Below are 26,218 nucleotides of genomic sequence, written 5' to 3'. Positions count from 1 at the left end.
CTTGTCGTCTTTTTTTTTTTTTTTCTTTCCTGGTTGGTTTTCTGGGGGAGGGGCCTAAGAGCGCTGGGCTGGGCCTTCACACACCTCTCCCAGGGGAGGGTGAGGGGTGCGCACATCTCAGGCTCTGTAACATGGCTCAGTGTTCTGCCCTCTGGCAAGGCTCCCAGCCCCTCATGGGAGGCAGACCCCATGTGTTCTCAGGCACACTGGCGGCTCAGGGACATAGACCTGGTTTCTCCACTGTGCTGTCTCTGGCTCAGCGCCAGGGGAGGCTGTCCTGGGTCCAGGGAATTAAGTCCCTGTCCCTAGCCTCTCAGATTCCCACAATTTCTGTCCCCTCCCCCCGGGATCCTTTGCTCTTTTTAAGTGCTTTCAACCAGTCACCAAGTTAATACTGGTCCCCAGACACAGGGCACTCTCATATTAGGGGTATGGCTTTCCAATCGGTCACCACTGGTGACTCCCTCCCCCTTTTCTTTATCTTCTGATATCAGTCCGACGTTCCCACTCTGCTTTACCTGCACACTGGTGTTTTCTGCCCCTGTAGAGATCCAGATGTGTATAATTCTTATCTCAGGCTGATTTTGTGGGTGATCGGAGTTCTTTGGAAGGTAATCAGCTCACTTTAGGGTACAGGTTGAAAGGGCGCCTCCTCCTACTTCCCCGCCAGCTTGTCTCCCCTCTGTTTTTTACACTACATCATTCTTAAAGGATCTACCCACCAAGAAGATCTAACAATTGTAAATTATGCCCCCAATATGGGAGCAGCCAATTACATTAAAAAACTGTTAATCAAGATAAAGAGTCATATTGATATGAATACATTAAGAGTAGGGGATCTTAACATACCTCTCTCAGTAATAGACAGATCATCCAAGCAGAAAATCAGTAAAGAAACAAGAGCATTGAATGACACATTGGACCAGATGGATATAGATATACATAGAACATTCCACCCTAAAACAACAGAATACTGGTTCTTCTCAAGTGCACATGGAACCTTCTCCAGAATAGACCACATACTGCATCACAAATCAGGATTCAACCGATACCAAAAGACTGAGATTATTCCCTGCACATTCTCAGATCAGAATTTGAAACTGGAGCTGAACCACAAGAAAAATTTGGAAGGAATTCAAACACCTGGAAACTAAAGACCACCTTGCTTAAGAATGCTTGGATCAACCAGGAGATTAAAGAGAACTTAAACAATTCATGGAAACCTATGAGAATGAAGACACTTCAGTCCAAAACCGATGGGATTCAGCAAAGGCGGTCCTAAGGGGGAAATACATAGCCATCCAAGCCTCCCTCAAAAAAATTGAAAAAATCCAGAATACACCAGCTGTCTTTACACCTTAAAGAATGGGAGAAACAACTAAAAATTAAGCCAACTCCACACACAAGAAGGGAAATAATCAAGATTGGAGCAGAGATCAATCAGATAGAACCTAAAGATACAGTAGAGCACATCAATGAAACTAGAAGTTGGCTTTTTGAAAGAGTCAATAAGATCAATAAACCACTGGCCAAACTAATCCAAAAGGAAAGAGAGAGGACCCAAATTAATAAAATTATGAATGAAAAGGGAGAGATCACAGTTAACACCAGGAAAATAGAAACAATCATCAGAAATTATTATCAACAGTTATATGTCAATAAGTTAAGCAACCTAGATAAAATGGATGCTTTCCTGGAAAACTATAAACTTCCAAGAGTGAATCAGGAAGAAATTGACAACCTGAATAGACCAATATCTAGTAACAAGATTGAAGCAGTGATCAGAAACCTCCCAAAAAACAAGAGCTTAGGACCTGATGGATCCCTGGGTAATTCTACCAAACTTTCAAAGAAGAAATATCACCTATTCTCCTGAAGCTGTTTCAAAAAATTGAAGCAGAAGGAAAACTTCCAGACTCTTTCTATGAAGCCAGCATTACCCTGAGTCCCCAAACCAGACAAAGGCCCCACCAAATAAGAGAACTTCAGACCAATATCCCTGATGAATATGGATGCTAAGATTCTCAACAATATCCTAGCTGCTAGGATCCAACAGTACATTAAAAATATTATCCACAAAAGACCTCAACATGAGACAGCAATCCATCAGAATCCTAGAGGAGAACATAGCCAGTAACCTCTTCAACATAAGCCACAGCAACTTCTTTCAAGATATTTCTCCAAAGGCAAAGGAAACAAAAGCGAAATGATCTTTTGGGACTTCATCAAGATCAAAAGCTTCTGCACAGCAAAGGAAACAGTCAACAAAACAAAGAGGCAACCCATGGAATGGGAGAAGATATTCACAAATGACAGTACAGACAAAAGGTTGATATCCAGGATCTATAAAGAACTTCTCAAACTCAACACACACAAAACAGATACTCGTGTCAAAAAATGGACAGAAGACTTGAACAGACAGTTCTCCAATGAAGACATACAAATCAGACACATGAAAAAATGTTCATCATCATTAGCCCTCAGGGAGATTCAAATTAAAACCACATTGAGATACCACCTTACACCACTTAGAATGGCCAAAAATTAGCAAGACGGGAAACAACAAGTGTTGGAGGGGATGTGGAGAAAGGGGATCCCTCTTGTACTGTTGGTGGGAGTGCAGGTTGGTGCACACTTTGGAGAACAGTGTGGAGATTCCTCAAGAAATTAAAATAGAGCTTCCCTATGACCCTGCAATTGCACTACTGGGTATTTACCCCAAAGATACAGATGTTGTGAAAAGAAGGGCCATCTGTACCCCAATGTTTATAGCAGCAATGGCCACGGTTGCCAAACTGTGGAAAAAAACCAGATGCCCTTCAATGGATGAATGGATAAGGAATATGTGGTCCATATACACTATGGAGTATTATGCCTCCATCAGAAAGGATGAATACTCAACTTTGTATCAACATGGACAGGACTGGAAGAGATTATGCTGAGTGAAATAAGTCAAGCAGAGAAAGTCAATTATCATATGGTTTCACTTATTTGTGGAGCATAACAAACAACATGCAGGACATGGGGAGATGGAGAGGAGAAGGGAGTTGGGGGAAATTGGAAGGGGAGATGAACCATGCAAGACTGTGGATTCTGAAAAACAAACTGAGGGTTTTGGATGGGTGGGAGGTAGGAGGTTGGGTGAACTTGGTGGTAGGTATTATGGAGGGCAAGTATTGCATGGAGCACTGGGTGTGGTGTATAAACAATGAAGTCTGGAACACTGAAGAGAAATTTTAAAAATAAATAAAAATTAAAAAAATAAAGTCAGGGTATCCTCCAAAAGGTGAATTAATAGCCTCGTGAGGTACATGTAAGCACCCATGACTGGAATACTAGTCAGCAGTATGAAGGAATGATCTCTCATGTCCATGCAAGAACACAGATGGATCTTAATGCATATGATTACATGAAAGCAACCAAGCTGAGTGGATTATATGCTTGCGCTTCCCTCTATAGGACATTCTGGAAAAGGAGACATCAGAGATCCTGAGGGGAACAGTGACCAAGAGCAGATGGGACAGGTGAATAGAGTAGGGTGATAGGTGGCAAGATGGCTGGGTCGCAGTGGACAGCCCTTCAAGGGATTGCCAATCAAGACCACAGCCTATGTCTCCTCACATCCATCAGAAGCGCTATTATAAAAACAATGGACATGAGTTGGTGAATGTGAAGAAACTGGAACCCTAGAATATCACTAATGAGAATGTAAAACATCTCAGTTGCTGTGAAAGAGTCCAGCAGTTCGTCCAAAAGCTAAATATAGATTTAATATATGATCTCGCAATTCTGCTCCAACTCTGAACCCTCAGCACTAAACCCACACTCCAACCTGAACACAGACCCTCAGAAACTGCAGCTCTACTCCAGCCCAGAAGCCCACTCCGTATTGCCTGGTCTGGGTCAGCACACTTCACCCTTGTCTCTGAACACAAGACCACTGGTTCTATATTTCAACCTACTATGATCACTCAACTCTTCCCACAGGCTATGTTTTGAGAATGAAATCTCCCAGGAATATGATGGATCTCCGCTGTAATCTCTGTTCCTCTGGGCATCCTCCCACCCCCAGCCCTCACACGCAGAGACTTCCAGGTGGGGATCATGGGTGGGGACCTGAGGAGGAGCAGATGCTGGAGGTGGCAAGGGTGGAGGAGACAGGTTGAAGACAGCTCTGCAAGCCTAGTAGCAGGATGCCCAGGCCCAGAGGGAAAGGAGGGGAAAAATGCCAGGCTGACACACCATGGGGCCTGCCTGGGTCAGGGCCATTGGTGAAGCATCCTGGAGAGGATAAGGCCTGTGCCCAACCCTCATGTGGATGGACTACAGGAGAGAAGGTCTATTTCCTCCTCTACAAGTTGGGTGTGTGAAACAGGTCACCTGAAGCATTCCGCATGATCAGAAAGTGTCTGTTGGACTCCTCCAGGGATGTCCTACTGTGTTGAAGACCCGTGGTGGTCCTTCTAGTAAAGTGGCTTAGGGACTCAGGAGATCAAGGAGCTGGAGTGGTTCAGAATGTGGCCGAGCATTAGACTCCAAATCCAGCCAGAGTCTTGAAAGACGACCACCCTCATTAGAGCTTTGGGTCTTCACTTGGCAGTGGGGCCATCATCATTGTCCAGGCCTGATAAGATGGCTTTGGAGTGAACTGGGCACCCAGGGACACGGGGGAGGCTCACAGTCCTTCTCCTAGCCCTGGAACCTACCACCCACTCCTCTGCCCATAGGGCACTGGGGAGCCACGCCTGCTCACACCCACAGGTGAATTTTATTCCCCAGCATCCCACTTGAGCTGCAGTGTGAATGTTATCCACCAAGGGCCCCAAGGGAGCAACAGGGAAGGGATGGTTATTCTGGTGTCTGGTGGGAACTAGTTCTAGGCTTGTGGTGGAGTTAGCTCTTACTCAGAATCTGGCACTGTTTCTAGCTCTGGAACTAGTTCTAGACTAAGAGCCCTTTCTGGAGCCAGCACAGGAGCTGGTGGCGTTGCAGTCTCTGTCTCTGTGTCTCTGTCAGTGCCAGACCTGATGTAGGAGTTGGCATCTTTTGTGGCTTCAAAGATGGTGATGACCCTCGCTCCAGAGCTAGCCTGGAGCTGGTGCCAGTGCTGCTCTAACTTGAGAGCTGAGGCAAGAGCTGGTGCGGCAGTTGACTCCATCTCTCTGTCTGGCACTGCATATAGTGCCAGGCTCTGGATCTGGCTTTGACGCTTTTTAATTTTGAAGCTGGCAATAGAGCTGTCGGGACACTTGGAGCTGATGTTAGAACTGAATTTCACTTTAATATTTGTGCTGAAGCTGGAGCTAGCTCTGGAGCTATGGTAGAGATGGCAGTGGAGCTTTCTCTATTCTGGTAGCTTGTGCTCATGCTAGCTCTGGAGCTGGATAGCTCTGGGATGGGACTCAGCTCTGAAGCTGGTGCTAGACTGATGCTGTGCTAGCACAGAACTGGTTCTGGAGCTGTAGCTGGAGCTAGTTCTGCAGTTGGTGCTGGAGCTGGAGCTTACTCTCATTCTGGAACTGGTTCTGGTACTGAAGCTGGAGCTGGTTGCAGAGCTGGTTTTAACTCTTTAAGTGGCTCTGGAATGGAACCCAGAGGCAGCTCTGGGTCTACACCTGGTTCTGGAGCTGGTGCTGGAGGTTGTGCTGACGACACAGCTGTCGTTAGCTCTAGAACTGGCCTTAAAGCTGACTTGAGCTGCAGGCAGAAGACTGTTTAACCCATATGATCACCTTACCATGTGACTTCCCCAAAACAGAAAACACCCCCATTGCCTTGAGGAGAAACCCAGACCAACCCCAGAAGCATATCCTAAGATGTGTCCCCAGACTGCAGTTCACCAGAGTCATGGGCTGAGGTCACTCTTTGCTCCTGTCTTACTTGGCCATCCCCCTCACTGTCATCTGGCTAGGTCTCCTGGCCCTCTGGCTCTGCCTCCATGGGGTCCAGCTAGGCAAGAGCATCTGGGCAGAGCGGCAGGTCCAAACTAGCATGTTCAGGTCTGCTTGGCCCACTAGCAGAAACCCTCCAGGAACTAGTCCAGCCAGGCAGCCAGGACTGGGGAGAAGGTGCTGGGGGAAGGCAGACAGGAAGCAGATTCAGAGGACACCCAGGCAGAAGAGCCCATAGCAGTACCCATACAAACCCCTATAGCCCATACTTGGAGGAGCAGTCCTTCCCCCAAGGAGGGGACAGTCCTTATTATGAAGAAGGAGACTGACAGAGATGGTCCCTTTCCCTCTTCTGCCTAGAAGATCGCCACATAGAAGCAGCCAAAGTAGGGTCTGGAGAGTTGCTGTCTACCGGTGGGCAAACATCTTGGTCTCTTATTTGGGGGATGAGAATTGGAGGTAATTTTTCTTTAAATGTTTAGTAGGATTCACCAGTAAAAGGTTTTATACTTTCTCTGATTCTAGGAATTTGTGTATTTCATCTAGATTATCCAATTTGATGTTCAGTTGTTCATAATCTCTTATAATAAACCCTTTTATCTGAGTCCTGTCTACATTTCTCTTAGTCAATCTAGCTGTTCTTACAATTTTTTTTCATTTTTTTTTCATTTTATTTTATTTCTTTTCAGTGTTCCAAGATTCATTGTTTATGCACCACACCTAGTGCTCTATCAATCTGTGCCCTCCATAATAACCCCCACCAGGCTCACCTAACCCCCCACCCCTCCCCTCCAAAACCCTGTTTGTTTCTCAAGAGTCACAGTCTCTCATGCTTCGTCTCCCACTCCAATTTTTTTAAAAAGCAATTTCTGCTGACTTTCTCTACCAGGTCACCACAGATGCTGAACCTCCCCTGTGGCTATGATTGATAGCTCAGCCTGGAACACTGTGGAGCACCTGCTGCCTTAGGCACCGTTTGCTTTCTGAGAGCCCGAGGACTAGCTGACCCCAGCCGAAGAGCACAGCCAATGGGCACAGAGCCCTGCCCGCAGCCAGGAATTCCCCTCACCCCTGCACAGCTATGGTCCCCTGCCACTTGTGCCCATAGGCACAACAGAGCACTCCCTTACATGGGGGGTCTGATGACTACCATTGTCTCCTCGTGTCTGCATCTGCCCATCCTGAGGGTCCAGGCTCTGTTTCCCACTGCTCTAGACTTCCTCAGGGTGGGTGGAATCTCAGATTCTATCATCAAGGCCAAAGGTGAGCGAGAGTCCCCCCCCCATTCCCCGCTCCTCGCCCAGGAGAGGAGAGACCCTCTTCACACACCTTGCTCTTTTCCAAGCAAGGAGGGGCAGCTGTGTCCCACTGATACTCTCTCGTGCCCCTGCCAATGCCAGGCACCAGCGGTTTTGAGACCACAGGAGTTGTGGTCAGTGGGAAGGGACAGTTTCAGAAGAGCTAAAAGAGCAATTGAATTTTTGTACAACAGGAAAAAAAGTTTACCGATTTGGACATTATTGGTCATAAATAGCAAAAGCTACACTTGACTACTGTTTTAAAATCCTCTTTCTACCACAGCTGGCAGTTGGGATTGCGTTATTTCATTTCCTGTGTTTAAATGAAACACAGACTCACTCCCCATTCACTGAGACACATCCAGATGCCCTTTGCTCGGAGGACACTTCAGTCTGGGGACCCTGGACACAAGCAGAGACAGCCCCTCAGAATCCTGGCTTTTAGAGGTTGAAGGTACTTTCACAGGCATAGCGACCACTAAAATTTGGGAGCCTTTAATAATAGCACTTGCCAGGTCCATTCCCATTCTCAGGACAATTTGGGGGAAGAGGGAACACACTCTGCCTCTCTTGCTAAGATTTCTTCTGACCACCGATTGGGAAATTATAATTTTCAAGAACAAAACCCAGGACTTTATCAGCCCTGAGTGGGGAAAATCGTACAAAAGCAAAAACAAAACAAAAATGAAACAGTTGAGAATGTGCAATGTGGAAAGGATGAAGCCAAAGGAAGATGATTGGTGAGTGGACTAAAGGCAGGCAGGAAATGGCCTCCGTAACTGTCCCCAAAGGCCTCACGGCCAACCCTTTACCTAGATTTACTTTTTTATTATTATTATGTTCAGTTAGCCACTGTACCGTCATCATTAGTTTTTGATGTATTGTTCAATGATTCAGTAGTTGTGTATAACACTCAGTGTTCATCTTAGCATGTGCCCTCCTTAATACCCATCACTGGGCTATCCCCACCCCCCCCACCCCCTCCCCTCTGTAACCCTCAGTTTGTTTCCCAGAGTCCACAGTATCCCATGGTTTGTCTCCTCCTCCGATTACCACCCCCATTTATTTTTCCCTTCTTTCTCCTAATGTCCTCCATGTTATTCCTTATGTTCCACAAGTAAATGAAACCATATGATAGTTGACTTTCTCTGATTGACTTATTTCACTCAGCATAATCCCCTCCATGTCCATCCATGTCCATGTAAATGGTGGGTATTCATCCTTTCTGAAGGCTGAGTCATCTTCCATAGTGTATATGGACCACATCTTCTTTATACATTCGTCCATTGAAGGGCATCTCGGCTCCTTCCACAGTTTGGTAACTGGGCATTGCTGCTATGAACATTGGGGTGCTGGTGCCCCTTCTTTTCACTGCATCTGTTTTTTTGCTTTACCTAGACTTAAATCCTCCAGGGGTTCTGTCTGGGACCTCAGAACTCCTTTTGCTGCTGGTTTCTTACCCACGGTAAAGATTTGTGATGCAGAATTTAGACACCGAGTCACCTTGTTCCATAAGCATTCCTGCTCCCTGTACACAAGGAGTTCCAGCATCCCCACAATGCCTTGCACAAGAGTTCACAGTGGGAATGGCACCCACTATGGTCACTCCTGACTGGGTGATGCCTGATGACTGTGTCCTGGTTAAGTCATGAGGGGTGCAAACTTTTCCCATGAGAACCCGAGCAGAGGGGAGCTACCAGAAAGGATGATCCATGGGCAGCACGCACACTACCTCACCCATGAAATACCGGAAATGTTCCAATCCGGCTGGGAGACACATGTGCCCTGAGCTGGCTGGAGTGCCCTTCCAGGTCCTTCCCCGGGACAAGGAGCTGAAGGGCTGCACCAGGCAAGCCAGGGAGTCTCCAGTGCACCCAGTCTCCTACTGCCAACATGTCCCACTGCAGAGGCAAGAGCCAGGTGAATGACGGGAACAATGCTGAGTGAGCCCCCTCCTCCCCAATGGCTGCAGATGTCAACCACTTGCCCAGCACGGCTCAGGCCCAGGCCCAGTGACAGTGCCAGTCTCCATGCTGCTCTAAAAGTACCCCTCAGATGGATTAACTCTGAACTGCACAGACCTTGATAAACAACCTTGATAAACAATCAGGGTGGGCCTCATCCAATCAGGGGAAGGCCTGAAGGCAAGGACAGAAGTTTCCCAAGGAAGCAATTCTGCCTCCAGACTGAGTTTGCAGATTTTGGACCCAAGACCACAAAGTCCCCCTTCCCTGGGTCCCTGGCCTGCCCTGCTCCTCTCCCCCCTCCTTCCCCCACCATCTCTTGCTCCATCCTGTGGGTTCCACTTCTCTGGAAGTGGAACCTACTTCCTACTACTACTACTGTCACTGTTGAGCGGCACTGAATGGTGCAGATCTGTGCAGGGGTTCTGAGCAAAGTCATAGACTCAGACATCGAGCACACGGGAAGGGTGAGGGAGGGATGACAGGGGGCCCTGGACACCTGAAACAAGGTCCAGGCCGTCGCTGGGTGCGCAATCACAGAGGTGAACCCAGAGCTTGACGGACAAAGGAAGTGCTGTCACAAGTGAGGTAGTTACAGGGCCAGCCAACCCTGAGGTGCCTGTGAATGATGTTCCTGTGATGGCTGGGGGCCTGCACGAAGGGCAAGGTAGGAGGCCTGGCCCGGCGCCCCAACCACACAGACTTCTTTAGCTGCAGACTCTGGGTGGGAGTACAGGGGACACACAGGCCAGTAGAGGGAAGGCAGGCTCCATGTAAATAGTGGGTGTCCTGGGGGGACAGACACGGAGGCCCTGGGCCCAGAGTGCCCCCCCTACACAGAGGGGCTTGCAGGGGAAGATGTAGAAGAGCAGGGACACAGTCCCACTGCAGAGGGGTCCTGCGAGATGAGCCAGCCGCCTCACACTGCTGTCCATGGGAGGCCTTTGGGCTTGGATGCTGGTCGTTGCTGAGGGAAGGCTGAGGCTGTCAGGAATCCAGCCACATGCTGCCCCCACGCATGGGTCCCCAGGCATTCTTGCGGCCTCCTGGCCGCAGATCTCATTTCGCAGCACCTCCATACCCACCCCTCACTGGATCCAGAGCACTCAGCCCAGCCGAGCCTCATGAAGACAAGGGGCCCAAGCCCTCTGCACAGGCACCAGGGTCCCAGGATGCCAACAGAGAGCCAGGAAAAGAGCACACCCTTAAGAGCAGGAGCCACAGCTGGAACACCTGAGGCCACGAGGCTCCACGGAGAGGTGACAGGTCCCATGGCACACAGTATACAAAACTTTATTTCCAGAAGGGACTGTGGGACAGACAGCCTGCCTTCCAGGCCAAGCCTCATGCACTAGATAGACTCAGTGCTGGCCACGACCTCCTCCAGCTGCTGCAAGAGCTCCTCCGGCCGCAGGGAGAACATGCCAGTGTCCACTTTCTGGAAGTCGGGGTGGGCCACCACAGATGCCAGCACCTCCGTGATCCGGCTGACATCAAACGCAGCCTGATGGGGGCCCAGCCCAGAACCTGCACTGCCCTCCATGGCACCAGAGTCTGTCCCTTCCGCCAGGAGGAGGAGCCTCCGTTCAGCAATGACCTTGAGAAAGTGGTAAAATTCTTCAAAGTTGATTCCAGTGCAGGACCTCATGATGACCTGGCCAGAGAAGATCAGCTATGAGTCGCAGCTTGCCCACAGCTCTAGACAAGGGTCTGTGGATGATGGGCAGAGCCCAGAGCTTCCTGGGAGCCAGTTGGAGATGGGTCTGAGTCTTGCAGCCTGGAAGCCCCAGCGTCCCGCCTCAGGATCAGATTGATCTTCACAGGCAGGAGAGCAGCTGCCATGTCCCCAAGACCACAGCTCTGGCCTCATAGACCAAAACCTGCTCTGAGAATGCAGGCTGCCCCATGCCCTCCACCACTGCAGACCTATTCACAGTGAGCTCCACTGGTCAGCCCCCGAGGCAGTCCCAGCCCTGGTCCTGCCAGGGTCCTGCAGAGCCCCCCCCCACTCCTTCCCTCCCACCCTGGCTAGCCTACCTGGCAATGATGGTGCCAGTCTGGCATAGTTTCCTTCCACTGGCTGACCTCCTGCTGCACGGCCCGGAGCTCTTGCTGCAAGAAGTGCCACATATTGGCCAGATTACAGCCATTGACCCAGTTATGGTTGATGGAGATGGTGTCCTCCTGTATGGGGTGGAGCGAGATGTCCCCATGAGCCCACTGCAGACGGTCCCCAGCCCCTGTCCTGAGGTCCCCGCAGTCCCCTCAGCAGGGAAGGGCTGCGGAGATAGGAGCTGTCTTCTGAGTACACAGCTAACCAGGAGCGGGGCTCCCCTGGGAGCCAGGGAAACTCCGGTGTATAGGGACCCACTGTGGCCCAGGGAACAAGGACGGGGGTGGTGTCCTTCTCTGGAATCTGTGCAGACCCTCCCAGGAGGCAGTCAGCCCACTGTGGGATCAGGAGGGGTACCCTGGCCCTCTCTCTGTGGAAGGCATCTAAAAGCGTGTCAAGGGAGAGTAGTGCTGCCAGGCAGGCTGAGGGACAGATGGATGGAGAGATGGGTCCTCCAGGGCCCCAGGGTGGCCCCCGACCTGTTTGGGCCACGTCGCAGGTGTACGTGGTGTGGTGTGTACACACTGTGGGGTGTGCCCATCTTACCAGGTTGTGGACTTGGTGGTGCCAGCCACTGGGCACAAAGACCATCTCGCCTGCCTCCTGTGTGAGCTCCAGGGCCGGGCTGCAGTGCCCGTGCCTGGGATACAGGTGGCTGTCGAGGAGTGCAGGCGAGGTCACATCATAGGGCAGGCCTCCGTGGCGATCCCGCAGGGCTTCTTCCTGCCCCGGAGGGAAGAAGAGCCACTTTTTCCTCCCACAGATGTTGGCAGACCAGCTGAAGGAGCGGAAGATGTCGGCATGGAACGGTGACCTGTGGAACCTCCTGTTGGCATCTGGTGAACCACAGCTGGTCTGGCTCTTCAGGAAGACAGGCCCCCGAGCTCACACCTCCCCCCTCTGAGAGCCCCAGGGCAAAGTGCGCAGGGAGACTGGGGAACCCGGGCAGCCTCCCCATGGCCCAGGCATCTCTGAGGCCCTGACGGAGCAGACAGGGTGGGGGGAGAGTGTGTGGGGGGCAAGGGCGAGGCGCAGAAAGGGGATCAGGAGAGGACACACGTACCAGGAGCCAGCAGGCCCCATGTAGACAAAGCGGTAGTCATCCACATCCAGGGCGTCCCAGTATTCATTGAGCCAGTCAGACGAGAAGTACACAGGCAGGGTGAACACGTCCTCCACTGAGGAGTCCCTGCAGGGAATACCATGAGCCTCTGGCGGGAAGGGCCCCCTCCTGGCACCTGTGCCACAACCCCGTTAGACAGCCAGAGGTCTGGACAGGCACAAATGACCCTGAGCCGCCTTCTGCAACCAGTGTCCACACTAAGGCTGATCACCTGCGCTCGTCCAGCCACCACGTGACAACAGCCCCAAGTGACCGCACCTGAGCGCCGTCCGGGGAACGAAGCCCCATCATGAGCAGGTGAAACAGCATTGGGGGCCATGATGCTGCTTAGGTGACCCACACAGGCAGCCCCGCAATTGTTCCAGCCCCCTCCTGGACCAGGTCCAGGACCTCTGGGCTCTAAGTACCTCATCTGCATCCTGCTGCTCTCCAGGACCCCTGGGCCTCACCCATGCTCTCGCCCCACCTGTGACCTTAAGTCCGCAGAGTGAATGCACGACCAGTGGCCCATGTCCGCTGAGGTCCCTCTCCCCTACCCCACAGCCGTCCACTCCTCCTGATCCCAAAGCCTGCCCCACCACCAAAACAACGGTCCCTCCAAGGGGAGTCACCAACCCAGCCCCAGGCAGAGTGCACCTCTCCCAGCAACACATGGAGCAAGCTTCCAGAGTAGCTTACACATCACTTACGGTCGGAGGCCACGATCAGGGAGAGCCCAAAGAGCACCCAACCTCTTGTTCCCTCTGCCGCCATGCCTTTGCGACCGTCAGACTCCCATGGAGCCCTGAAATCCTTGCTCAGGTATCACATGCCCTTGGGCCACCTCTGTTTTCCTGACGTCCCTATACTGCTTATTCCAGAGTTTCCAGAGAGAATACGTAATATTCAGTCCAAACTGACCTCCCTGCAACAGGCAAGTCTCCAGAACAAGTATGTCCCATGTAATACCCAGAACTCACTCACTGCCTAACTGAAGCCCACAGCCACCATGCAGGAGCACTGGGTCCAGGAGTCCTAGGTGCCCCTGGGTCAGAAGTCCCTGGGGGCCTCGACCAGGGCCTAGGTGTCCCTGATCCACCCCCTGGCCAGCTCTCCCTGCCAGACAAGATGCAGCAAGGCAGGGAGCATCTAGGGCACGACGGGTTGAGATGCACCTTTGCACGGGTCTTGGGAACCACAAAGGAGCCTTGGTTTTCACGTTAGGAAAACCAGAATTCAATCGCTGACTCGCTTATACAGAACTGACTGAGCCGGTACTGTATCTGTGACAGCTGCTGGGGTGAGGAAGATGATCTCTGCTTGTGCCAGCACACCGCTGGGTGGAGAATGGGCACAAAACCCAAGCAGCCCCTCTGAGCATGGATGTGGATGGGGTGGGGCACCCACCAGTGTGAGCTATGTCCCAGAGCACCGGTGGTAGCTCCCCATAGGGAAGAAGGCTGTGGCCGGACCCCAGGTCTCTGCTAGTGAGTGAGGAAGACGCTGTGCAGGCCAGGCCCAGCCTTGCTGAACGGAAACAGGGGAGCAAGACGGTGCCAGACGGAGGGAGTGGGGGGAGCCAGCGTAAGCCAGACCCGGCAGCACAGCTGCCCATAAGGGCTGAGCCCAGGGCAGCCCCCAGAGGGGTAAGGCTTGCACGGGAGGTTCCAACCACCAGGACACAAGGGAGGCACCGGCCTCAGCCCACCTGGGCTCCCCACCAACCCCCGACGAGAGTGGCCAGCCCCATGAGGGGCGGAGCCCGAGGTGCACGCAGGGGAAGGACCAGCCACCCTGGGTGGGGGTGGGGCACGCCCCCCCCCGCGCCCCTCACCTGCACAGGTGCCAGTCCTTGAGGTACAGGCAGCCCCGCGGGGACGAGTAGCCGCTCTCGATGTGCTCAGTCCAGTAGCGCAGGTAGTCGCGCAGCAGCATATGCTCCTTGGGGTGCGCGTTGTACTCCTGCCGCCCGCAGTCGGCCACCGGCACCACGGCGTCCCCTGCGACACCGACAGGTGGTGACGCCCGAGCCCCGCGCCGCCCCGCGCCGCCCCGCGCCCCCCCGCGCCGCCCCGCGCCCCCCCGCGCCGCCCCGCGCCCCCCCGCGCCCCCGGCCCGCGCCTGCACCGTAGGTCCGTAGCAGGTGCTGGAAGTCCGGCCGCCCGCCCGGCGTCACCCAGCGCCGCCTGCAGCCCCAGCCCTCGGTGAAGGCGCACGAGAAGACGCACGGCACGTTGGGCAGGAGGTAGCGCTTGAAGAAGTCGGCGTACGAGAAGGAGGCGGGGCTCGCGATGAAGTCCACGCGGCCCGGGGACGCGCCTGCCCCGCCAGCCGGCTGCCCCCGCAGGCGTCGGAAGTGGCTCTCGGCGAACGCTAGCGTCTCGCGGTCCATCCCCGGCCAGGCCCGGCCCGGCCCCGCCTCAGGCCCCTCGCAGCCCGGCCCTTTAAACCAGGAGGCGACGCGGAAGTACTTGCTACAACTACTTCCGGAGCAGACGCCTCCGTGCCAGCCGGTGCGAAAACCGCGCGGCACAGGCTCTTGGAGACTGAGGTCGGCCCGGCGCGGGCGAGCGGAATCAAGAGAACGCTGCCACAGTTCCTGCCCGAGGACGAACCTCAGTGCGCCGGACCCTGGGCGCAAGCGCAGAGCAGCCTACGGCCCCCGTTTTGCGCAGGCGCGGCAGCGGCCCACAGCACCTCTGGAGCTAGGGCTCCGTCCGGCGTCCCACAGCTCCAGAGCCGAGTCTCGCCGTCTGCGCACCTTCGCGGTGACACAGGTTAAGCCGCGCCCCCAGTCCGCGGTCGGGCCTGGGCCGCAGTCCTTCCGGCCCTCTCCGGCTTAGTCCCGCCAGCTGCTGCTGCCGCGATAAGAACTCCCGTTCTGAGCGAGGGACGCCGGGGCCAAAGGTGGGGGCCGGAGCGGAGCGGCGGGAGCCCGGAGGGGGACAGTGGGGATGGGGGCCCGGAGGGGGGCGATAGGGGCCCTGAGGGGATGCTGGGGGCTGAGAGGGGAGACGGTAGGGAGACGGTGGGGGCCCGGAGGGGGGCGGGGGGCCCGAAAGGGGTGCTGGGGGCCCGGAGGAGGCCCTGAGGAGGATGCTGGGGGCCCGGAGGGAGGCAGTGGGGATCCTGAGGAGATGCCGGAGGCCGAGAGGGGAGACGGTGGGGGCCCTGAGGAGATGCTGGGGGCCTGAGGGATATTGGGGTCCAAGGGGTGGTGGAGTCTTGCAGTGGGTGGTAAGGGAATGCCTGTGTGGGGAATGCAAAGTGACGATTTGAGGCTGCACATCAGGACGGAAGTGCGTAGGGAGGGGTGACAGGTCGGGGTCTGAGCGTGCTAGAGGAAACGTGTGAGCGCCAGCCTGCCCCCAGTCTGGACAGGAAGAGCGCAGGCTCCTTGCTCCGGGAGCTTGCAGATGGCACAAATGCGGAGCGGGCTCGGGAGGGTACAGGGCTGGGCAGAGCCTCCCCGGCCTCCCAACTGGTCAGGCGCGGGAAGGAACCACCAGAGCCGCTCATCCCGGTGACTGAGGGACAGATGCACCTGGGCAGTCTTGCATGCGGTGAGAGGGGCCTGACTCAGCCCTGCAGCTGCGCATTTACAGCTCTGACTTGGTGACCATGCTTCCAGAAGTCTGGGTGCCGTCGTACGTCATTCCTGAAAGAGGGGACACGCTCAGTGACAGGGTGGGGTGGGTGGGGTGAGTGCCGCCCCTCTGTCGAATGAAGAAGAAGCCACCCTGTTTACCTTTGCAGGGGAGAGGAGGGAGCTCTCCTCAGGTGGGACTCTGAGCTTTGGTGGGAGCCGGAGGGGGACCCTGGCCACGTTTCCTGAAGCTTACCCCAAAGGATAGCAGGGTGGACCGCAGATCAGGAAAGGCAGAGGAGAGGGGGCTGGGAATGGGATGAGTTTGGGAGCGTCTGCGTCCTGGGCGGAGCTGAGCACACCAGCGAGGCGGGCAGATGGGGCAGCACGGAGTGTGTGATCCCGTGTGTGCTGAGCTGCCTGCCCAGTGGCCTCGCTGTGCCTGCTGTGGTGCATGTGTGGGGTTCGTCATGGGGCCAGTGTGCATGGAGTCAGGGAGAACATGCAAGGGGGTCATTGTGGGGAGGAGCCCCCTGGTCCCGTGCACGCTGGACTCCTCAGCACATTCTGAAATGCAGCTGTTTTTACAGGCACCCCTTCATTGCTTCCTGTGTGAAGTCTCTCTCCTCCTTCCCCCCCCCCATACACACATAAACACACACACGTGGTCTCTCAAGTATGTGTGTAAGCGTCTACTGTTTCTAGGCTTTTTTAAAGAAAGTGACCATGCACTGTCCACATCTTGCTGCAAGTCGACTGACTGCTCCGTGATTTTTGGATTGCAGTTGTGAATGCGGATCATGGGGGGCAGTCAGGAAAAGTGTGGGAAGCAGTGTTTGCTGTTGTCCGAAGATTGACAAAGCGTGAGGAAAGTGTGTGTCTCGGGAGAAATACGAAATTGAGATAGGTGTTGACTGGAAAGAATCCCGGGATTCTGACTCCTTGAAGCTCAGGTCTTGAAACCAAGTTTCCTACAAAGGGGGAGGCTTTGGGCCAGAGGTCCGCGTGCTCCCCAGGATTGTTGGCACAGCCCAGCCAGGAGCCAGGCTGGGACATGGGACCTTGTGTTCTGTGCTGTGCTTCCTCTCGTCCACACGGTGGCCCTCTGGTGCTGGAGCTTGGGCTGCAGCGCCAGCTGTGTCCCCAAAGGCCCCCCGGCACCTTCTGGGAACCCTGAGAGACGTCCTTTCTTGAGCCCCACTCGGACCTACTGAGTCAGAGCATGGGGGCGGGCAGGACGCTGCTCTGAGCCCTGACGGGGCCCAGCCATGCAATGTGCCCACAGCGGGAGGGGAGAGAACGCAGCAGAAGTAGAGACAGGTCCTCGTTCTCCTTTCTGAGGGTGAGAAGGACGGTGCACACCATGGGAGAAGGCCATGCTGTGGCCCTGAGACCCCCCAGCAGCTCATGTGAACCTCCCAGGTTGAGAGTGGGAGCAGGAGGTAGAGGTAATGGAAAAGGTGGCCGCAGACGCCGGGAGACACTGCTCCCACTGTTCTGCCTCCAGACCGCCTTGTGTTCAGGAGGCCTTGGAACGGGCGTGAGACGTCACTGGTTCTGTCCCTCTGGAAACTGACTAAATATAGGTTGTTTACTTGGTGCCGAGGCCCACTCCAGGCCACAGGCCAGGCACCGGCACTGAGCGACGTCCACATCCAACAGTGCATCGTACGGAGGACCGTGCCCCATTCACATGCCTGCTCACGCCTCGCCATGAGTGCTGTCCTGGGGTCTTCCCATCCTCATTCAGCTCCATCCCAGGTTCAGCTCAGGGTAACGTAGGCTCCAGGTTGAAGAGGCGAGGACGAGACAAGGCCTCCAGGAACATAGCATAGATCAGACACCCAGGTCAGCAGGAGGGAGGAGGAAGACCAGTTGAGGTGGATACAGTCGCTGTTTCCATGTGTTTACCTGCTGCCCACGATGGGCTGGCCTTGTGCCCATGGCACCCTCCTCCTCATGTTAGCCTTGTCTGGCGTGTAGACAGAGCCTGTCAGCATGTAGGCTCCTGGGAGCTCGGGCAGGTGCCATGTGGTTAGCATAGGGTCTGTTACCAGGGAAGGGGAGCCCTTGGAGGTAGCCGTGGGCAGGAGGGGAGGGGGCCGCTGGAGGCCTCGGGGCTGGGAGTGAGAGACCAGGGAGGAAGCATGCTGTGTTGGACAGAGGTGGGCAGTACATTTGGCCACCTGGAGGCGTGGGTGGAGCAACCCATACAGGGGGAGGTACCTGGTGGTGGGACCCTCTCTGGGAGGAACGGTGATTGGAGAGGGCTGTGGGGAGATGGGGAGGGGCCCCTGATCTGCCCTAAGGCGGAGAGCTTAGGGAGTGTGTGCTAACTGGGGAGAGGGTCTAGGACAGGGAGGACAAGCGTCGTGGGCCCTGTCTGGTGAGTGAGGACAGACACAGTCCTGTGTCTGCCGTCTTCGGCTGCTCCCACTGTACGATGCCAGAGCTGTGCTCTTGCCACAGGGACCATAGGTTCACAAAGCCTAAGGCACTCACTCTCTGGCATTCAGAGAAGTGGGATGGCCAGGGGTGGGAAGGAAGGATGGAGAGGTGGGTATTGTTGGGATGGGATGGGATCGAGGGCATAAGAGCAGGGGCGCTGCTTCCCCCCATCAGCACTGGGGAACAGGGCACCTGCAGAACACCCAGGGTAGGTGTGGCAGGTGAGCTTGCAGCTGAGGGAGAGCGAGTGCATAGGATTGTTGTTCTTGCCCCGGCCATCCCTTTCATCTTGTTTACTCGTCTGTAAGCCTGTGGTAGAAAGCACGCTGGCCATGGCTTCTCCCTGTGCTTCTTCTGGAATCGCCAGGCCTGACTGCTGTCCCCACAGCACTCACGCACAGTTCACAGTCTGTCTGAAGAGTGGCTCGGGCAGAGCAGGGGACATGCAGCTCTCACATGCGGTGCACAGTCTGTCTGAAGAGTGGCTTAGGTGGAGCAGGGGACACACAGCCCTCACATGTGGTGCACAGTCTGTCTGAAGAGTGGCTCGGGCAGAGTAGGGGACACACAGCCCTCACACACGGTGCACAGTCTGTCTGAAGAGTGGCTCGGGCAGAGCAGGGGACACACAGTCCTCACATTCAGTACACAGTCTGAAGAGTGGCTTGGACGGAGCAGGGGACATAGTGACAGGTCCTCTGTTCCTCCTGCTCATGGTTCATTCCTGTCTCTTTGTCCTTGGTCTTTGAATTCTGGCGGATTTCAGAGTTGGTGCTGTTCCTCAGTCTTCAGTCACTTTAGGGGAGGATAAACAGGCCCAGAGGGGGAAGGAATGTGCTGCAGACCCTGCAGTGCCCTACCCCATCACTGGAGTTGGAGCTCAGGAGTCCCCAGGACACAGGCTTTTGTTGGGAGGAACTCAGTGTCCACACCGCAGCAAGCTCGCCAACACGGACAGTGCTAAACAACATAGGCCTTCCCTCTTTGTGGGTGGGAGGTGGTGTGTGGCTCGGGTGGCTGAGTGGCAAGAGGGTCCCTTCGGCCAGGAGGACCAGGGCCAGACCGGCTCCAGGTGCTGACCGGCACAGCCAGCATGGTCTGGGGTGGGGCCCCAGCACCTGGACTCTGACCTTGGTCTTAGACTGGGAAACACCAAAACTTTAGTTGGTATCCCCTGGTGCTAAGAATAGAGGTCTTTCCACCCCGATGAGTCCGTGTGACAGCAGCAGCCTCATGGCACCAGGGTGCTGGTGGGGACCTCGCGGGTCTGGGCTGATAGGCCCCCAGGCGGGCCGCACCCTGTAGTCTGTGTTTGTTCCAGAGTCAGGTGGATGTCCCTCTTGCTGGGGACAGATGTCTGAGCAGGACACATTTGCTCTCTGGTTCCCTCTGTCCAGCGAGAGATGAGATCCCAGAGGAGAGGCAGCCACACCGTGTTTCTACACCATAGGCTCGGAAGACTCGTGTGTGAGCTCTCTGGAAGGTGACTTGGTATTGGGCCTTTACTGGCCACTCCCAGAGCCCTCCTGAGGTCCCATGGGAGCTTGCTGTCTGCTGGATGCATCGCTTACTCCCCCGGCACTTGGTTCTGTGTAATTAGGAAGCTCCCTGCGACGCAAGATCTTTTTTCATCTTGCCCATCTTTTGTTGCCTGATGGGGCATCACGGAGCAGTCTGGGCCCTAGTACAGTGTCACTCCATTAAGGAGCCAGTCAGGTTTCTGTGGACCCTGAGCTGCAGCAGCCAGGGACCATGTCAGTGTCGGCTCCATAGGGCCTACTGCTCCACAGGGACTGTGGGGCCTAGAGCCCACGGCCAAGATTCAGAGACTCCCTGAGGCCCTGGCCACACTGTGAAGGCCACGCTTCTTGGTATCGTAAGAGGTGACAACAGTGATTTGTTCTCCCATGTTTACAAGTGAGGCCATTCCATGACCGTGTGTGCTCGTGGCAGCAGGAGGCAGGGGGGTGGAAGACAGGCCCCAGACAACTGGACCTCAGGCCACGAGGGAGGTGCACGAGGCACTCCCAAGCCTAGATGTGGCCAAGTCCTCATCACGTACTTGTGGTGTGACCTTGCAGAGGTTGTCCTTCTTCCCGGCTTTGTGGGTGCTCTCTGGTCAGTGAGAGGGCGCACACGGTGCTCTGAAAGGGTTGTCTCACATCCATCATGCCTGACTGCAGACTCTGTCAGCAAACGCAAACTGTAGATGTGAACAGTGCACCTTTGCTGCTTATGGTTGGGTAAAAGTGCAGACAGATGTATACCTGGAGCTCGATGATGACACAGAACATGATGAAATTTGTGGGCAATGCAGGAAGAGAAAGGTCTGCCCGTAGGATGGTTTCCTTATGATGAAGACTTCAAGAGGAGATCGTAGTGTGGGAACGTGTGAGGAGTATGTGTTGGTGGGGTTGTCACAGCAGAAGTGGTGTTCTTATGAAGGGTCTGGCAGTCACATCAAGCCATGGACCCATCCTGCCTGTACCGGGGTGGTGTGGGTCCCCAGTGTCCCCAGCACCCTGAGCTGTCCTATTGTCTGCAGTCTAGGTGTGCTGACACATGCTCCCCTCACCCCTCCACTAACCTGTCCCTCTCCTCCAGAGGCGGAGTGGCCGTGGCCGTGAGACAGACCAGCCTGGGAGCCAGATGAGCAGAGAGATCTGCGTGCACTCCTGGCCTTGCTCCTACTACTTAGAACCGGAGAAGCGATGGGTTTCTGGAAAGCTTTCGTTAACAACGCACTCCCTGAGATTTGCAGCTGATAAAACTGGGGAGGCCCTAGTCAGCTTCCCCCTGTCCAGTGTGATTGAGATCAAGAAGGAGGCTTCTCACTTTGTCTTTAGTTCCATCACTGTTCTGGAGAAGGACCACGTCAAGCACTGGTTCAGCTCCTTGCAGCCCAGCCGGAATGTGGTCTTCAGCATCATCGAGCATTTCTGGAGAGAGTTGTTGCTGTCTCCGGCGGAAGTGCCACTGCCTGCAACTAAGGGGAAGCAGCTGACAGGTCTGATGGCCTGTTCCCAGAAGCGCCTGGAAGAGACAGCCCGTGTCCTCCACCATCAGGGTGAGCAGCTAGACAGCATCACCAGGGGCCTGGAGAAGATGGACTCTGACCTAGATGTGGCTGACAGGTACTGGGGTGCTTCGAACATAGGGGTTACGTCCCTGCCGTGCACGGTTATAGTGGGCGGGCAATGGCCTGGTGCAAAGCTCCAGTTTCATGTGAACAAGGGGTATGGCTCATTTCATCCCATAGGGAAAACTGGCCAAGAGGCCAGGTCACACACACAAGGTGTGCTGTTCTGCACAGCCCTGTAGCCACAGGGTTTGAGCTGAGGCTCTGGCTCCAGGAGCTGCCACTTTTGCTGCCACGACAGCCACTCCCAAACCAGGGACCCCCCCCTTCAAACATCAGGGACCCCAAAGGGCTGTTGTTTATGTGAGTATGTATGCCAGTCCTGCTATGTTTTTGTAAAAACTGAGACATTGAAAAATCATGAGCTGTTCATTTGAAAAGCGTGATAACAAACCCACGACCTCATAACATAAGTACCTTTGTACTCTGCTCTAGCTTTGCTGGAGCAGACACGTTTAGTGGGAAGAATGGCACCATCAGGATTCCACATCTCCTTCCAGAAGGACTTTGTCAGACACAGGCAGGCGTCCCGCATGCTTCAGCAGCCTGCCTCCCGTGTGCTCCTGTGTCCCGGGGCTGCAGGTGCTCCCTGCACATACAGGACAGCGAGGGCAAAAAGCTGAGTGGCACCTGGTGCCACTGTGAAGAAACAGACCCCAGAGGGTCCCAGATAGCCCAGCTGCGTTCTGTGTGAGAGGCACTTAGTGCTTATGAAGGCTGCCTGAGAGGTCCAACCAGGTGGCCACCTCTCGCTATGGGCCCTGAGCATAGGCACCAAGCCTCACATCAGAGCTGCGCAGCCCCATGTGACCCCACTTTTCGGGATATTCTGTCCTGAATGCCTGCTTGGTAAAGGGCTAGCACTGCAGGGGACAGGGCCCCCGATCTTACCCTTAGGAGGGGTGCCTGTGGCGGCCAAGGTGGGAGGTCCTCAGATTTCTGTGAGTTTCCATCCTGGGAACATAGCTGGGCAGTTTCTACCCTTTTGTGCCATCTTGGGGCCAGGGACATCATGGGACTGAGTGGTGGGCAGGAGTGATGTAGGTCACTTCCAGGCCTAGTCTCTGAACGCTTCCCACCCCACCTGCCATCCATCTTCCCTCACCTGTGGCCTCATGCGGAGAACCTACTCTGGAACCCTGGCCTGAGCTGGACCTTGGTGGCCACATGGCCTTGCAGAGCTGGCCAGATAGTCTTCTGGAGTCAGTCCAGCCCCAGCCCTCTGCTAGAGAGCTACGTGGGCATTAGACAGTGAGAATCTAGGGAAGAAGACTGCACTAGCTGGAGAGTAGTGAATCAGCATTGTCACACACTGCTGTTGGTTAACCCTTTCCGAGAACAATCTGCCAGTTTAGAAATGTTCTTTTAACAAAAGGCAAAGTGAAAAGACGGACCTGAGGAGAGGAGAAGATGCTTGTAACACGCATTCACATTCCCACCCAGGGATGTATACCTAGCGAGGCAGAGAGCTCGCAGGGCAGAATTCAGTAGAGAGATGGCTGGAGGCTGTTGACTGAGAGCCAGCTGCTGTTGCAGAGATCCACCGATCCTGGGGCTGCTTCCCCACACAGAGATGCAGAGGAAGGTCGGCATCTCGGGCAAGTCGCGGGCTGTGCTCTGGCTCACAGCCCACGGCCCCATGTTGGCTCCATGGCTGCATCAGAAGCTGCTGGCAGTATTCTACCAAGCCACTGGGAAGAGGCACAGGGAGGGCTAGGGCCCATAGCCTTGTCTTTAAGCGGGTGAGCCCAGCCCACAAAAGAGAGGTACTGGCACCCCAGTAAGTAGAGAAAGGTAGATTAAACCAACACGTGTAGGTGTGGGATAACACCGACGGCTGGACAGGGTGTGGGTCGGGATGAGAAGTCTCGTGTCACCATCACTGACAGGACTTGGCTTGGCCACCCGTAGGACCTAGCAAAGTTGAAGGTGCACAGACCCCATGACCAAGCCCTGTGTATGTGCTGGGGCACACGTGCCGAGGCAGCCGTAGTCATTCGGCCCTCAAGGGGATGCAGTGATGAGTCACAACTCTGCAGTATTTGAATGGAGGTCGGTCAGAGCTGCCAGCTGAGGAAGAGTTCTTGAGACACCTTCAGTGCATGGTGGTCATTTCATCAAAGCTTGGGCACCGGACCTGTGGGCAGAGAGAGCTGCTGCTGCCTGCTGCTCCCTGCTGCCACCTGCTGCCAGGGGTTACGATGAGCAGAGGGTTCCATACTTTGGGGGTGGGGGAAGTAAAGACAAGGGAGGTTCAGAAGAGTCTTTGTCTGCTAAGGAAGACACAGGATACCGGAGCCCTTGCTTTGTCAAGCCAAGATGGTTCTCCTTATAACAAGGGAGCTTCCTGGAGGAGCGGGATAGCCTGCCTGCCTCGGGTTTGCCAGCGGGCTGCAGGTTAGGACAGTTCATTTCACCTGCCTGTCCTTCTGCCTTTGTTTCCCACATCACTGCTGACTCAGACGCAGTGCTCAGATTCCTGTGGAGCTGCACAAACCGACTTGGATCCACTTCAAAGCCGGGTTATAAAACAAAACCAAGCTGCACGTAGACGTGGACAACAGAGCACCACTTTAAGAGTTTTCAAATGGGCAAAGTAGCAGGATGGCAAAAACGCAGGGAGCACTGACCTGTGGAAGCCCGAGCTGGAGGGGTGTGCACCGGCCATACGTGCCACAGCTCTACGGAGAGCTCCCACAGAGCTGCCCAAGGGCCCTCCTCATAGGGGCCTCCTGGCTTGTGGGGGCGTCCTGGCTCGTGGGGGTCGTTGGCTCAGGTGTTCGGTGAGCATGAGACATGTTCTACCTCTCCCTTTTAAAGTGTGTTCCTTCTGGAACTCTCCTCATCTAGCTATTGGCCATTCTGTTTTGATCTTTGATAGCGTTCACATTCTCTCCTTGTTTATTCTACTACTTTTTGAGTTTTGTCTTCTTTCTACCCTTCCATTTTTGTGATCTTTTTAATTTCTAAGATTTATTTAATCTTCAAGTGTTCCTTTTTGGATAGACTGTTTTGTTTTCTGGGCTGCTGTTTTCTTCATCTCTTGGGATTTTCTGGATAGCCTTTTGCAGGAGGGGGCAGGGGTATGTGTCCCAGCTTGGGTGAGGCATCTGCTCCCATTTCCTGCTTTCAGCTCAGCACACCCTCTTCCATGGTGACCAGACAGAGGTGGAGCCTAGCAGCACCAGTGGGTGACGTTGATGATCCGAGCACGCTCTTGTTAAGGGAACTTCCGGTCTGTTGGGTTTCAAGGCCCAACTTCACACCTGTTTTCAGAGATCCCTGGTATTCTGTCTCTTTCCACATAGAGGGCTCCGCAGTGGGCATAACTAGATCCTGGGGTGGTGCGGCCAGATGCTGGCCCTTGTCCACTGAAGACAAGCTGGATGATCACCATAATGGACAGCAGAGCCAGAGCCATGATCAGAATGGTCTGACTCCCAGACATCTGTGCCCTTGGAGGAGAAGTAGACGGACAGTCAACCCGGTTCTTTCTCGGGCTAGGCCTAGTGAGCAAGCCTGTAGTTTGAATGGAAAAAGTGGTGCTGGCCCCTGAATCAGCTCCCAGACATGAAGACTGAGTTTGCAGGTCTGAAACCCCTTGAGTGAGGGGGAAACTGGAAGGACCCCAGTTTGCTGCTAGAGGCTTACACCTTTGTTCTTTCTCCCAGCCTTCTCCCATAGAAATTGTGGCATCAAACCAGGGTGGCTGTGCATTGGGGAGCAGGAAGCCCTCAGACTTTTCGGGACCCTTGGACGCTGATTCCAGCAGACCGGCCAGAGTAGGGGCTTCCGGGGGTTACAGGATCAGTGGAGTTTTGGCTCAGGTCCACCTCACAGGCTCACAGTGGGCCTAGTAGGCCTGGACCTATCCCAGGGCTATTTTCCCAGTTCTGGAACACATCATTGAGCCACTGGCGGAATTCCACACGGTTTCTCTGACATGTGTGGTGAGGGCTTTTCTGCTGGCTGAGGCCAAGCAGGAGCCTCTGGATGGCCTAGAAGAATAAACCCTTCTTGGAGGGATTTTGGAGGTCCATGTCCCCAGCGAGGACTGGAAGGGTGCGTGGACGGGGAACCCTGCATCACTGGCCCTGGGCTCACACACCCAATGTGCAGAACCAGGAGGGGCTGTCTTTAGCTTACACATGGCACTCTAACTCCAGCCACTGCTCAGGTGCTTACGTGGATGAACACGGCCTCTGGAACCTGCTGTGCGATGGTCCGTCTGGCAAATGCTGTCTTTCTGTGCTGCCAGGGAGGACCAGCAGACCTTTCAGCCACCATCCCCGCTTGGGGATTGCAGCTCTGCAGGCCTGGTTCCTGCTGTGTATCACAGGGCCCCAACTGTCTTTCCCATCCCAGGATAGCATGCTGGCCTACTACCTAGGGGGCCCCACATGGGTCAGGTGAGTAAGAAGCAGGAGCTACTCTGCATGCAGTTAGGGACTTTCCTCCTCATGGAAATTTCTAGTGGAGTGGGGCTCCCTGAAGTATCTCTTTTATGGTGAAGGAGAAGTTCTTCTTACAATGAGAAAGAAGGCACAGCTGGGGTTCCTGGGTGGCTCAGTCTGCTAAGTACCCAGGTTTTGGTTCAGGTCATCTCATGGTCATGAGGTTGAGCTCCATGTCCTGCTCCACACCGAGATGGGAGTCTGCTCGAGACTCTTGCCCTCC

The 26,218-nt window shown here is 54.7% G+C and overlaps 2 protein-coding genes across 5 annotated transcripts in view; one reads left to right on the top strand and one right to left on the bottom strand.

Annotated features, from left to right (window-relative positions):
• Positions 1 to 10,430: 10,430 nt before the first annotated feature.
• Positions 10,431 to 14,845, bottom strand: JMJD4 (jumonji domain containing 4). 2 transcript variants are annotated; one of them, XM_059176117.1, is made up of 6 exons: positions 14,496 to 14,845; positions 14,203 to 14,368; positions 12,330 to 12,455; positions 11,813 to 12,080; positions 11,191 to 11,337; positions 10,431 to 10,807 (listed from the first exon to the last, which is right to left on the bottom strand). In XM_059176117.1, the coding sequence occupies exons 1-6, from the start codon at positions 14,758 to 14,760 to the stop codon at positions 10,505 to 10,507; spliced, it is 1,275 nt and encodes a 424-aa protein (XP_059032100.1). In that variant the 5' UTR covers positions 14,761 to 14,845; the 3' UTR covers positions 10,431 to 10,504. The 2 variants fall into 2 exon arrangements, with proteins under 2 accessions (XP_059032100.1, XP_059032101.1); XM_059176118.1 differs by having other exon boundaries at positions 11,813 to 12,044.
• Positions 14,846 to 14,874: 29 nt separating this feature from the next.
• The window catches only part of SNAP47 (synaptosome associated protein 47), a 44,681-nt gene continuing 33,337 nt past the window's right edge, over positions 14,875 to 26,218 (top strand). The window contains exons 1-2 of one of the 3 annotated variants that reach the window (XM_059176122.1): positions 14,875 to 15,275; positions 21,007 to 21,536. In XM_059176122.1, the coding sequence (XP_059032105.1) occupies positions 21,052 to 21,536 (485 nt within the window). In that variant the 5' untranslated portion in view covers positions 14,875 to 15,275; positions 21,007 to 21,051. The remainder of the gene's footprint in view (positions 15,276 to 21,006; positions 21,537 to 26,218) is intronic. The other 2 variants (XM_059176121.1, XM_059176120.1) reach the window with 2 other exon arrangements.

Source organism: Mustela lutreola, chromosome 5, assembly GCF_030435805.1.
Source record: "Mustela lutreola isolate mMusLut2 chromosome 5, mMusLut2.pri, whole genome shotgun sequence".
Taxonomy (NCBI): Eukaryota; Metazoa; Chordata; class Mammalia; order Carnivora; family Mustelidae; genus Mustela; species Mustela lutreola.
The sequence above is the reverse complement of the archived record's forward strand: the minus strand, read 5'-3'. Positions and strand labels throughout refer to the sequence as shown.